Below are 13,808 nucleotides of genomic sequence, written 5' to 3' on the forward strand. Positions count from 1 at the left end.
AGCACTGAAGGGAGCTTCTCCGATCAATCAAATTAGTATAACACACACAGCCTTTTTCAGTCAATGACAATGAATGGCCAGGCGCATCTTGTTTAACTGCTTTTTTAAGACAGAAATGCTAACATGCTAAATACTAACATTAAGAAAAGCTGAATAAACAGCAAAATAAAAAATAACATTACGGTATTATTAACATTATAACATTATTATTCTAATTAACATTATTATTATTAGCAAAATTAACAGCAAAAGAAAGGTGTAAGTAGAACTATAATTCTTCATGCTGAATGATATAGGTACTTTCACAATATCACTTTGTCAGTGCTAATACAAAAGATGAGCTTCATCATCTAGGAGTGATCAGTTTGATATATGTGTGGTGCTAAATGTTTGATATGACATGTGAATAGCTGAGCTGCTCATCACTGCAAGGGGAAAAAGTGGTGACGCGCACCAGACCTCAAAGATAACACCATCCTCCTATAGTCCATTATAGTATAAGATTATAACCCCTCCTCACACAGTGACTTGAACCATCCCCTAATATAAGATGGTGCTCTACTCTGTCTGCACATGCTCAACTTCCTTCCCCTCTGGCCTCATGCTACTATGTGAGATATCAAAAGGAGATGGTTGGTGAGCACAGAGGGGCAGACACCACATAGAAGCTAGGAGCTACTACTTGACGACTATGGGTCTCCGCAAGATTGAGATGTCATTGTGTAGGCTCTGATGTGTAGTAGTATGATGATTGATGTGCATGGAGCGCTGAGTAATGCAGTGTCCAATGCTCCAGCAAAACAAAGCCTTCTTTGTACACAATGTGCGGAGGACTTAATAGCAAAAACATAAGGAGAACAATGCTTTGAGTGAGGGTTACAGTATCATGTTGTGCAATAATCCTACACAGTAAATTGCAATAACTGTATGGCTCACAGCGAAGGGAGAGGGTCTTTTCATAGTGAGCTGTGAAATTGGAGTGGTTGAAGAGGTGCTCATCCTCTGGCTCACATTTACAGAGATGGGGAGGTCGGATGCTTATATGACACCCACGGTTTCATGACAATGACATTTCGTTCACATCTAGCCAGTGGTGGACTACAGTAACTAAGTAAATGTACTTGAGTCTGAGGATCTGTACTATTAGACTATTATTTTATAGTTATACTCTTACTCAAGTACATTTCCAAGACAATTATTTTACTTTTACCCTAATACATTTCTAGGAAGACTGAGTACTTTCAGGTTGGTTGTTTTGGGGGGTGAGATCGGCTATTTTAGCATTGAATATGACACTCGACCACCTTGTTAAGCCTTTTTTACACATCTTAGTATGCAAAAGAAATATACGTGTAGTACTAGTAATCATACAAGTTCAAGGTCTCTGCATTGTTAAATCTTGTATGCGGCTGTAGGCCTATAGGAGTAAAATGATTTAGTTGCGGTGGTTCCTGTCATTTCTATGTTTTTTATAGGTCTTTCTGCAGGCTTTGTATAACGTAGTGGTTCTACAAGCATTACCAGTGCAGGTGGTTTTAGAGAGTTACTTCTCTGAAACAAGAGTTACAAGAACCTATAAATTCATTGTGAAAACATTACAGCAATTCATCAATATAGAAATTAAGAAATGTATCTATTTTTTTAAACATACATACATACTTTTGAATACTTAAGAATATTTCAAAGCAATTACTTTTTTACTCTTACTTGAGAACATTTTGACTGTGCTACTTTTACTTGTAGTGGAGTAAATTTAACCAGGAGTAGCTACTCTTCTTAGTGGGGTCAATACTTGTCCACCTGTGCATCTAACCATGATTCACACACTTAAGAGTTTCATAATCATGGTCTGTGATTAGGTTTAAACTCAAACTGGATATAGACAAAGGGGTAGTAGTATGCTGGAAAATCTATTGAAAAAGTCTATGAAAAAGTATCTACCGGTATTCGCTGAGGCTTAGGCTTAGGCTTATACATACAAATATATACAGTTAATTTAATGTAGGTCCCAACTGCTTTTGAAAATGTGTTAAACAGGTAGGATACCACATGGGGGTGGACTATACTGGTCTGGACTGTGGAGCTACAGAATTTCTCAATGAAAACATAGCCCTGATATAGCCTGTAACGATTCGTTTTAGCTCAACACTCAACAAGTGTGTGTGTGTGTGTGTGTGTGTGTGTGTGTGTGTGTGTGTGTGTGTGTGTGTGCGACTACTGTGCTGTGCGTGTGTGTGCGTGTGTGTGTGTGTGTGTGTGTGTGTGTGTGTGTGTGTGTGTGTGTGTGTGTGTGTGTGTGTGTGTGTGTGTGTGTGTGTGTGTGTGTGTGTGTGTGTGCGACTACTGTGCTGTGCGTGTGTGTGCGTGTGTGTGTGTGTGTGTGTGTGTGCGTTGTGAGTACATCAGTGCAACTACGTACACTACAGTTTCTATAGAGACAATGAAGAGAGATATAACCATTTCAGCAAAGAGAGACTTACACAAAGGCATGGTAGATGAAAGCCCAGGCTCGCGGTCTCTCCAGCACGTTGTACAGGTAGTTCTGGAGCCTCCGGTAGCGCACGTTTCTTCGGCCGCTCTGCGCGCTGTATATGAGCGGCTTCCCCAGCAGGCTGAGCCTGGCTCCCTGCTTCCCCCCCAGGTTCTCTAAACCAGCCGTCACCGTGGCACTTGAAGCTGACAGCAATCCGTCTCCCGCGTTGTTCATCATCATCCTTCGTACGGACTCCAAGTCGTTCAAGCCATAGCCATCGTCACGGTGTCCTGGCGACGTCCTCATCCAGAGCCCTGTGCCGGCGCCTTCATCACCGCTGTGGTTGCGGGGCATGGCATCACCAGAGCGGGAATGAAGTGCCTATACGAGCATGCGTGTCTATATTATAGTTATGTGGGCACACTAATACACGAAATGTCACCGCTCCAGATTGCTAGTAGTAATGCATTGAGGATGGAACTATAAGCCAAAGCGAGACACGTTGTTTACCGTCACTGTTTGACCGCCCTCTTTCCTCTCGCATCAACCTCAAAGTCCTCAGTGGATTTGCTACCACGAAGCGCGCAATGCTACCCAGTGCGCCCGCCGCGCGTTTTCTTTGGCAACTTCATCTTACCCAATAATAGCACTGTCCAAAATGTTGTGCGGTGGTGGGCTTTACGTAATAGAATGGATTGCTGGTGAGGAGAGCGTGCTAAAATGAACCGTACAACATTAATTTTGTACTCTGGTTTCTTTCCTGCAGCCTGTTGCCCCCGGAAGCAGCGCGCAGCTGATATTATGATTAATTCTCTCACACCGGTTACATGATTTCTGCGAGTATTGCCCAGCGTTGCTTCAAATGCCTGGGATGGGTGCTGTGCTGTGCTGATGTAAGTCTGAAAAACACGGTTATTTCCGTTGATACGGAATTTCCCTCGAGAGCAATAGCGATGCAAATTAGGCGACCCAAAGCAAGCCAGTCCACATGCATGTAGTTTAATTTCCTCACACAAGTGCATGACGCTTCAGCGTCCAAGTGGCTAATATAATACTAAGTAGGCTACTGTAATGAATTTTCCATTCCTTCGTTTGGAAAAATCAAGACACAAGTGTGTGTGTGTGTGTGTGTGTGTGTGTGCGTGTGCGTGTGTGTGCGTGTGTGTGTATGTATGACAACAAAGCCGTTGCATTGTAGGCATAAACAATGGTTTCTGTTCTTTGGCTATAAGTGTACGTCTTTATGTTATGATGAATTGAACAAGCTTAGATCCTCTTGAAATTGTAAGCTACTGTAATTCTGCAAACTGTTAATAAATACTTCGATCAATTAATTAAAATCTGTTTCTTTCTTTCGTTCTTTTTATATTACTATTTATAGAATAGGCGGCGGGCCTATATGCCTATAATGAGGGCTACAAAGGGAGACAACAATTTTCGATACAACTTAATTTCTACCACGAACAAAAATAGAAAGAAAGCAGATTACCAACATGTTTTGTTATCTGCATAGGCCTACTACAGCTGGTAGGAAGTTCATGTGGCTGGGCCATGGTGGGCTAAAAGACGTTGAATGAACGTTAAGTCATACTTCCTCTCTATTTCTCCCACTTTCTTTGAAGAGTAATTGTGCTCACCTGCGTGGGAGACAATCATTCCATCATTCTGTTTTGCAAAATTGCACTGCATGATGGAATAGAACTGAACATGAACTTTGCCTTTGATTCAATTATAATATTTAAAATGAATGAAAATGGGCAAAACATATTGTTACATGCAGATAACTTAATATTTTGCAGCACAGCACAGCCTTTGGAAGCACTAACTTCAGTCAAGCACTTTCTTTTGAATAAGATGTTCTACACTTGTTGGTTTGGCCCACCTCTCAGCAGACTGCTCCAGTTATCTCAGGTTTGATGGGTGCATGATCTCCCAACATCAAGTTTAATATTTTTCCACATTATTATTCAAAGGGATTCAGATCAGGGCTCATAGCAAGCCACATCAGATGTCTTCTGTTCCATTTTTAGGTGCTTTCTGAATTTGGATGTATATGTTTCATTACACACAACTTTTTTAGCACATGTTTCTCTCAAAAATGCCTTGATAGTCTTGAATTAATTGTGCCCTGCCTATAGATTCAAGCAACCTGAACCTTTTCTTCTTCTGTGAACATAGTGGTGAAAAGCTGCAATTTTGTTCATCTTCCAAAGTAGGTTATATTCTCCCAGAAGGACTGTGATTTGTCAATTTACTGGCAACTACAGCCTGGCTTCTTTGTGTCTCCCTTAGAAGTGGGGTCTTCCTGGGTCTTCTGCCATAGAGCCCATTTTCACTCAAACCACAACGGATGGTGCGACTTGAAACCATAAACTTGAAGATCAGTTTTGAAATGTCCTTGGTTTGGCCATTTAAAATTATTTGTTCAATACTGTCCAATTTTCCTCTTCCTTACGTTCAGAGATGTTGGCCTTAAACATCTTAATAATATTAATATTATTAAGTGGTCAAAAGGAACATCAAGATGTTTTTGAGTTAGTCTTGTAACCTATGTCATACAGTATGTGGATCAGGCTAATCAATCAGAATACCGGTAAGTTAAAAGTATCACTACAATGACATTATTTTTGTATAACTTTTAAAGGGTACCAATCATTTTGGCCAAGCTATTGTTAAACTCTCTTTGTCGAATAAGCAATATTTAAGTTATTCAAACAACTTTAAAGTAGCTTACTCATTAAGCAAAATGGCCCATTTCAACATATTACTGGATTGTAATTATCTGCCATCCGAAGGCAGGCGAGAGATTATGTTTTTTTGTACGTGTGTGTGTGTGTGTGTGTGTGTGTGTGTGTGTGTGTGTGTGTGTGTGTGTGTGTGTGTGTGTGTGCGCGTGCGCGTGCACGTGTCAATGACAAAGATGCTATTACATTTTTTTGTGAATGCATTACTGCTGACCATCCCTCTGGATTAGGACAATCCCTCAAACAGACAAGGCACACACAATGCACATGCACAGACAAAAACACAACTGCAGCACCTTCAGTTATAGGTGACCTGCACCCATCCAGTTTTTGCCTTTGAGACGTAGTAGAACTATAAAGTATTACAAATAGTAGACTATACCTCAATTATTTTTGCTTTTTGCTTATTAAGTAGCTGAGTAAATGTACTTAATTTACTTTCCACCACTGCTGAATGGCCTGCGTGATGTGCTATTCCCTAAGGCTGCCTCATCATCACATGCTAAGAATAGCATGCTGAATCTGACAGAATGCTTTCGTTAGCAAAGTGCTGGCCATGTGTGATGTTTGAACTTGGCTGATCTCAATGAAACTCCATTGAATGGTTTGGAGAGAGAGAGAAAGCAGCCTTCCAGTATTCACCGGACACCATTGTATGGTGTGTCTGTAAGAGTCAGCACCCAGTCTTAATATACTCAGACAACTCAGTGCATACGTTGTGTTTGGGCGTGCGTGTACACACATCACACGCACACACACTTATACATAAAGTATCTGTGTGTGTTCATGTACTTAAACCTATGTATCTGTGGCTGCTTTTCCAACCCATGGGAGTGCACATGATATTCTGTCACCACTCACCAGCCATCATCTTATCTAAAGGTTTCAACACAGGCACAGTGAATTCTATCATCAGTTCATAGACGATCCTCTAACAAAACCATGCCATCTGCTGGTGACTGCGGGTTACTGCTGGTTATTAGGAACCAGCCCTTTACATTTACACTATGACTGGTCTGGGCTTACACCTGTGTGTTGATGATCAGGCACAGAGAAACAGTTCAATTCACATGAACATAATAAGTAAAATCCCAGAGGGCATTATTTGACTTACAGTACATGACTGGCCCTCATCCAAACTATTTTTGCTCATTGTATATGGAACGGCCATCGTAAGTAATAACATGAAATTAACCTCATTATATTTCCATTTTCCACCCACATTCGTGGCATCTCCTTCTGCGGATGAACCATCAGTGTGACCTTTGACCTCAGTGGATAGAGGCACTTTCTGGGAGCAGCAGGAAGATAATGAACTTGGCCTGTGTCTTGTGTGATCTCTGGTTCTCGGTCCTCCATGGCTAATGTTATGTCTCTGCATTGCACGCCAAGGTCACAACCTCTGATGCTATGACGAAAAATAGGGTCTGGTGCAGTTGGGGGGGTGCGCTTGGTTGTGTGTGTGTGTGTGTGTGTGCGTGCGTGTGCGTGTGCGTGTGCGTGTGCGTGCGCGTGCACGTGCGTGTGCGTGTGTGTGTGCGCGCGCGTGCATGCGTGCGTGCGTGCGTGCATGCGTGCGGAGGGGAGGAACGGAGGGGAGTATGGGGGGTTGGGGGGTCAGTTAAGATTGCCTGCAGATGTTTTTTCGGGGGCCCTCTGCTTGCTTAACGAGAGGATGTGGAACATAAATCTCCCAAGGCCATGTTGCACTGTGTCATATGTAAGGTCGCACAAGAGACCATTTTGGTACCCTCTAGTGAGACTCTGTAGCTACTAGAGCCTAGAACATAGAAACTGTATCGTTTGAAAGGGAAAAGTATAGTACATATGCTTATTGTATCTACCTACAGACGGAAAAACAAACAGACAGGATTTTGCACGCAAAAGAAAATCCTTTGATGTGTTCTTATATTACTAGTCTGGAAACCAGGCACATCTACTACTGGGGGAAAAATGCCCTGGGCAGATTGGGTCTGGCACTCCTCAGTGTCGTGGGTGACCAATCAGAGCTCACTATTCAAAGTGAGACTTTTTTTGCTGTGATGTTGGAATCAGTTTGTAACTGTTGCTTGGAAATAAGACTTCCATGCCGAAGTTCCAGACCAATATCTATGCAATGATATTAGTCTGGCCATGCCAGGCTATAGTAGAGCCTATGTATCCTGTATGTATCTCTTTCATTTCTGTTCCGTTCTTGGACTATTGACTCCTGCCTTACTCTGGCCCTTTGCTCATGGTCTACACTACAGGGATGTGTGCTAAGGTACCATAACAGATGTCTTCTTAGGAAGACATCGCTCACTATATTCCCTACTGATTGACCGCGGTATATACTGTATATTTTATCCATATACCCACCATGTAGGCAGGCTCACATTGTACATAATATCAACCTCATATCCACACTTGATAGTCTGTGCATGTACTGTATGTTCAGATTACTGGTGATAGATCTTAGATTATACGTATGTCCATGCCTTTAATATAATACACATTTATATTTATAATACTGAATTAATTATCAATACCTCAGATTTGACACGCTCAGGAACCTAGGGCTCAACCCCAGCCTGTGCTGATGGAGACCACAGGTGTTATCCCTCTAACCCTCAACACAGTAGACCCCCACCCAGGGTTGTGGCCTGACCCCCCTTCTCTGCACTCCACTTTATACAGCCCACTTGTGGGCGTATAACGTACGCACGCACTGAAAAGGTTTGCCCAGTCTGTCTGTCTGTCTGTCTGTCTGTCTGTCCGTCCATGTCCTTGTTTTTTCAGTTAATTGAATAATTTCAACTGAAATGTATTTGAATTACTCTCAATTCAGGGAGAATGAATAAGAGCCATTGATGTACTGTAACTTGTTTTTTATTTTGATATAGTCTCATCAAATGAACTACTGACTGTTTGACAACTTTGTCTACAGGTATGTTTATTTTTTGTGTCGATGTCACCATTAAGAATCTCTACACAATACAGGTATATGATGCATACCAAAATGCAGCTTATAATTGTATTGGCTTAAAGCCATACTGGTGGTTTTAGTGAAAATTGTCAAATTATTCAATGTTAACATGGGGTATACAGTACTGCTTGGGAGAATAAAGCCTGAAATTGCAGAACATAACTGATTTAGTATTAGGATTTATATTGCGTTATCTGTGCTGTGCAACTCTTCTCCTTTCACTCTCGCTCTCTGGGTGTTCTCTGTCTACTTTCCTGATGCTCTGAGTCTCTGCAGGGTCGAGTTTGTTGGGTCGGAGAAAATATTAGCTTTCCCACAAGCAAAAAACATATCATTGCTGTCAGGCAGAAACCTCATATCTCCATATTTATTTTTCTTTCTTTCCTATCTATCTAGTAGCGGACCCAGCTGGCCTTTTAAGGATGAAGTCTGAACTGATGATTTTGAAGTTGCTTTATTCATAGATCAACGTAGAACTGGGACAGAAACAAAATACAATGTATCAATGGTCATAAATCACTACAATATAATCCATAAACTGTTCCAATCTCAGGCACAAAATACATTTTCCATGCAACACTAACGTACATTACACAATACATAAACAGCCTTCTGCATACATTTTAACAATAATACCAAATACCAATAACAGTGCAAGCAAATCAATAAAATACCTTGTCCCCCTTTCCAGCTAGGTGCTATATTCTGTGTGTGACATCAGTTCGTTCCATGGTTAGTTGGCATTTGACCGTTCCTTTGGCCTCCCTTTCCTTAGCCATCCACATAACCAACCAACTTCAGCCACACCATTTGTGTGCTGTCTGTTCCAAGTCTTCTCTGTACTGAGGGCGAGGCAGCATTTCCTTGTTTTTAACCACAGTGCCACAGCTGAGCTGAGTCCCAATCATCTGATTCACATCAGCTGTGATCAGTTGTTGGCACACTTCCTGTTCCAATGCCTCACAACACTGAATATATACTAAACAATAAAGTATTACCTGTGGGTCCGTTACATATCTATCTATCTATCTATCTATCTATCTATCTATCTATCTATCTATCTATCTATCTATCTATCTATCTATCTACTGTGTGTGTGTGTGTGTGTGTGTGTGTGTGTGTGTGTGTGTGTGTGTGTGTGTGTGTGTGTGTGTGTGTGTGTGTGTGTTGGAACCACGTCGGAACTACTATGCCAGGATTGAGAGGTACAATTCTGGCAATTCTACGTCTCACCAGGTCCACTCCGGGGCGGCGGTGGTTCAGGGGTAGAGTGGCTGGATGGTAACCGCAGTTAGTGTCGAAGTGTCCTTGAGCAAGACACTGAACCCCTAATTGATCCTGATGTGCTGGTTGGTGCCTTGCATGGTTTCTGCCGCCATCGATGTATGAATGTGTGTGTGAATGGGTGAATGTAATGCACAATCTATGTAAAGCGCCTTGGATAAAGCCTTCCTCCTCACGGTCGGAGGATGCAGGCTGGGGCGCTAACCCATACTGCTCCCGGGGTGCCGTCTACATTCCGGCTGTCACCCGGCTCTATTATATATATATATATAATGTGTTTTTTACACTACACTTTGTATGCTACAAAAGTGGTCAAGTCAAGTGTGTGTATTGGTTTTTATTAATATTTAACCAATAAAAAGTAAAGTAAGAGTGTGTGACTAACATTGGATCCATTTGGAACACAGGACCATTTTTCCATTTCCTGAAGTACATGAGAGGTTTCCACACAACATCGACAAATTATCCTGCATGGCAACAGCTACCATTCAACTATTTTGTTCTGACCTATTGACATCATGTTAATCAGGGTGTTAATATAATTTAATATATTCTTTATTTATTTTTCCAAGTACAATTCTTTTTTAGCAGTCAGTCAGGAGATATTTGAGGGAGAACCTTGATGGCGATTTCAATTGAGGGTGAGTCAGAACAAGCTTTCTTCCACACATTCTTTTATTTGTAAATAATAAAAATGAACTCTTTTTTATATAAAACATACACATCATTTGAGCCACATCTGTTATACAAACAAGAAATGCTGCAGTGAATACTTAACTTTTTTCAATTTTTCTTTTGTCATTTCAGTGGAACAAATAAATTGTAAACAATCAGCATTTTTTCCCCCGATAATACTGACAAAGTAAAAAGAAAACCTGCCTCACTGGACGATGAAAACGAAAGTCAATTGTCATTTTGTGGGACTCTACATGGCTGGGTTAGACATTGGGTTTGAAGCACAGGAAGTGTTCACACAACAGTTTTAGAGTTAATATGGCCTAGTAACCCTATGTTTAAGACTGGCCAGTTGATGACCCAAGTCAATTGCCTTGTATTATCCCACCATGGACTCAAAGCCCACTGCCTGGTCCCTAGTGACGTGTACAATCACTCCACATTATATGACTTGGCCCCATTGCAAATATCACCCAACCTAATGAATGGTTGTTGAGTATTTACAGTGTATGACTCTGTGCATTTGAAGTTATTCTTTATATAACATAACCGTACATGTTATAGCGGTATTATGAAATCATTATGTTGAAACATAATTCATATTTCCATACAATATGTGACTCTGATTTACTACACATACTTATTCATACATCATCTCAGCCCCTTGGAGGTATACTATGATGTGGAATAACAGTAAGGGGGCTGTGAGGTCTGCTACTGTACTGTACAGTACAGTACAGTACATCTTCCATTGGGTTAAGAAAAGACATCAACGTAATCGTGGGAATTGGTTGTTTGAGAGACATTCAGCACCGGAATGAGAGACATGGACTAGACTGCAGCTGATTTTGAATGTCTTCGCGTGATGGGAATGGCTTCAGTTTCTTGGTTTTATCTCTTTAATATTCAAGTACGAGCAAACTGTACAACTGCATGCAACATACAAGCGGGCCTACGGTATGTGGAACTAACACACAAATCTAGTTCAGTATCTTTTTTTTTCTTCTTCTCTGTATCTGTTTCATTTTACAAAAATGTGCATGCAGCTTGGAACATGTTCCGAAGTCATGCTGGCCCGGCCCCCGCCCAGTTCGAAGGGGTCTGTGGACCTAATGGAGAATGAGCGTTGGTGTTTGTGTATACTGACTTGATCAGCCCATTTGATTACTTTCACATTCACAGAGATGCACAAGGGAAACTGTGAGCAACTCTTCTTTTGTTTAAAAAAATCTAGATTCAGAGGAAATTAACCAAAATAAGGGGGGGGACAGTTATTTTTTGTTGTTTTTTTTGCTTTTTTTCTCAAAAAGTTAGACTTTTTGTTGTAAAAAAAATCAAGCTCTTGTGCTTGCATTTAAATCTCAAAACAATAAAACTGAAATTTGGATTAAAAACCCTAAATATGTACTGGGGTGAGGGAATGTGCTCCCCAAAACAGCATAAATAAAAGATATTTGCGTATCTTGTTCTTGCAAGGTTGGACAAATGTATTTTTTTCTTTTTTACAGTTATGTGACACCCTTGTGATAGTTTAAAGTGACATAAATTCTATTTATTGGTCAACCTCCTGGGAGATCTAATATACATCTATACAAAGACAACCGACCTGGACTTTTGCCAGCGATGAAACAAAGAAAGGACATTGCACGCTAATCTCATCGCCAAGTGTAAAAATCTAAGTTGTGTCACCATCAAACCAGTGCCCCTGTGTTTCAGAGTTTTTTTTTTCTTTCCATTTTTTCCCCTTCTCTCCATGCACACATTGGACTGAAAACATATCATTAACCTTTAACGCGTTGTAAAAACATTTTGTGCTAGAAGTAACAAAGGGGAAGGAACCAACAAATAAAAGACACAGTAAAACAGTGTGGCTTCAGGTTAGCCATGGTAAACGTATTGAAAATGAGAGCTTTACAGATCTTTTCGACTAAGTGAACCGTCCAACGTATTTCACGGATTCTAGATTTGTTCAAACAGCTCAGTTTCAGATGAGGTTCTCAGAACCTAATTTAGGGCCTGCTCAGAATGTGGTACTATCCATGAGTTGTGGGAACCCAGAACTTACACTTCCAAATGTTTTCTAAAATAGCGAAAATAGTGTTGCGATGTGAGCTTGTAGATCAGCCATTTTTGCTTTTTATAACCACTTGAACCTCAGCATTCCTATTCTGGAGGGAACATTCGCCAACAATAGCTGCTCTACAAGCTCACAAGGGTCAAATCACGAAGCATTGTGTTTTACATTTTTGCAAAGAGATTTGGTGTGTAGACCAAGAAAAAGCGATCCAAATAAAATTGCAACTCAGGTCCATTTTACTAAAAATAGTGGATTTAAGTGGTTAAATGAGTCTTAAATGGGAAAAAAATCACAGAAATTCACGGGCTCTGAAAAGTTCTAGGTTATGTGTTCTGGGTTGCCCTTCGTAGTCGAAAAGAGCCATTAGACAGAGAGAAGGGCCAGTGATGCGGCTCTGAGGTCTAGGCACCAGAAAAGGCCCTGGGCTTCCAGCCTGACCACCCCCAGGAAAACACTCTGCCTGGGAACAGAAGTGCTGGCAGTCTTATCAGGGTTTTGGAGGAGGCCACTGCAGACAGGACATGATAGCGCCACCTGCAGTTATGGAGGATGATTACCTCTGTCTCAGTCCATACATTCTGACGCTAACGTACATTTCTTTGTTTATTTATTTTTTTAAATTGTTGATTCCATTTAAAAACCACCCTGCTTCATTTTCTGTTCAGTCTTTAATATATGCCACTTTTTTATTGTACTTACTGCATGTTATTACTGTATCTATCAAAAGCCCTAGGTCTTCTGTTCTTATGAACGGAGAAAAACAATTAAAGTTTTCTTTAAATGGAAATGAAAACATCAAAACACAGAGTTCAGACAAAATCAAATGCAACAGGAGTGATTGTCAAATCTCAACAAAGCTTTCTCATTGTGACTCTGTCTCTGATTGTAGTTACTCTACATTTCCATTCATTCATTTGTTTTTCTCTACAGTACGTTCATGAGTTAGGTATTCACTAAAGCCACGTAGTCCTATTGGTCCACTAGGATCGAACCCCTGGGGGTCCAGAGGAGCTGTCGAGGGATGACTGGGAGGCTCGTCGAGTTAGGGAAGCTAGTGTGGGATCCACCAAGGAGGAAGGTGGGAACAGCTTGTACCAACCAATCACTGTGCTTGATAAGTCCAGTTCCTCCAATAGGATTTGTGCAACTCCCATGAAGCTTTTATGGTCCATGCGTCCGTAGTCTCCCCAGACAATTACCTGTCGGCAGAGAAGATACGAGGCAATCACTACAAAACTGTTCGGCACACAAAACATAATCTTTGACGCCTCTACATACATAGCCTACTGTACGTTCAAGATTGGTGTTAGATAGAGATGTCCCGATACTGTATCAGTATGGGAAAAGTATCAGCCCTTGTCATATCGGCGAATATCGGTATCGGCGAATATGCCAGTCTAACCAGTACCACCGATCCGATACAGGGGTAAGGGGTTGACACTATGGCAGGTAAATAAAATGTTGGGGCATGTGGAGTTTGCTTTCAAGTTGCCCAAACTGCAAGTGCACATATGAGTGAGGAGTCCAGTGCCGTTTCTACGGGGGGGCACTAGGGGGCGCTGCCCCCCTAGATAGACTTTGTGCCCCCCC

At 41.3% G+C, this 13,808-nt stretch overlaps 2 protein-coding genes across 7 annotated transcripts in view; both read right to left on the minus strand.

Annotated features, from left to right (window-relative positions):
- The window catches only part of kcnq5b (potassium voltage-gated channel, KQT-like subfamily, member 5b), a 116,343-nt gene extending 113,037 nt beyond the window's left edge, over positions 1 to 3,306 (minus strand). For all 6 annotated transcript variants that reach the window (XM_080759875.1, XM_080759872.1, XM_080759874.1 and 3 more), the window contains exon 1: positions 2,481 to 3,306. In XM_080759875.1, the coding sequence (XP_080616001.1) occupies positions 2,481 to 2,827 (347 nt within the window). In that variant the 5' untranslated portion in view covers positions 2,828 to 3,306. The remainder of the gene's footprint in view (positions 1 to 2,480) is intronic.
- Positions 3,307 to 11,391: 8,085 nt separating this feature from the next.
- The window catches only part of rims1b (regulating synaptic membrane exocytosis 1b), a 58,607-nt gene continuing 56,190 nt past the window's right edge, over positions 11,392 to 13,808 (minus strand). The window contains exon 27 of the mRNA XM_080760190.1: positions 11,392 to 13,417. Within this exon, the coding sequence (XP_080616316.1) occupies positions 13,199 to 13,417 (219 nt within the window). The 3' untranslated portion in view covers positions 11,392 to 13,198. The remainder of the gene's footprint in view (positions 13,418 to 13,808) is intronic.

The sequence above is a fragment of the Protomyctophum bolini genome (genome assembly GCF_963924005.1).
Source record: "Protomyctophum bolini genome assembly, chromosome: 3".
Lineage (NCBI taxonomy): Eukaryota > Metazoa > Chordata > Actinopteri > Myctophiformes > Myctophidae > Protomyctophum > Protomyctophum bolini.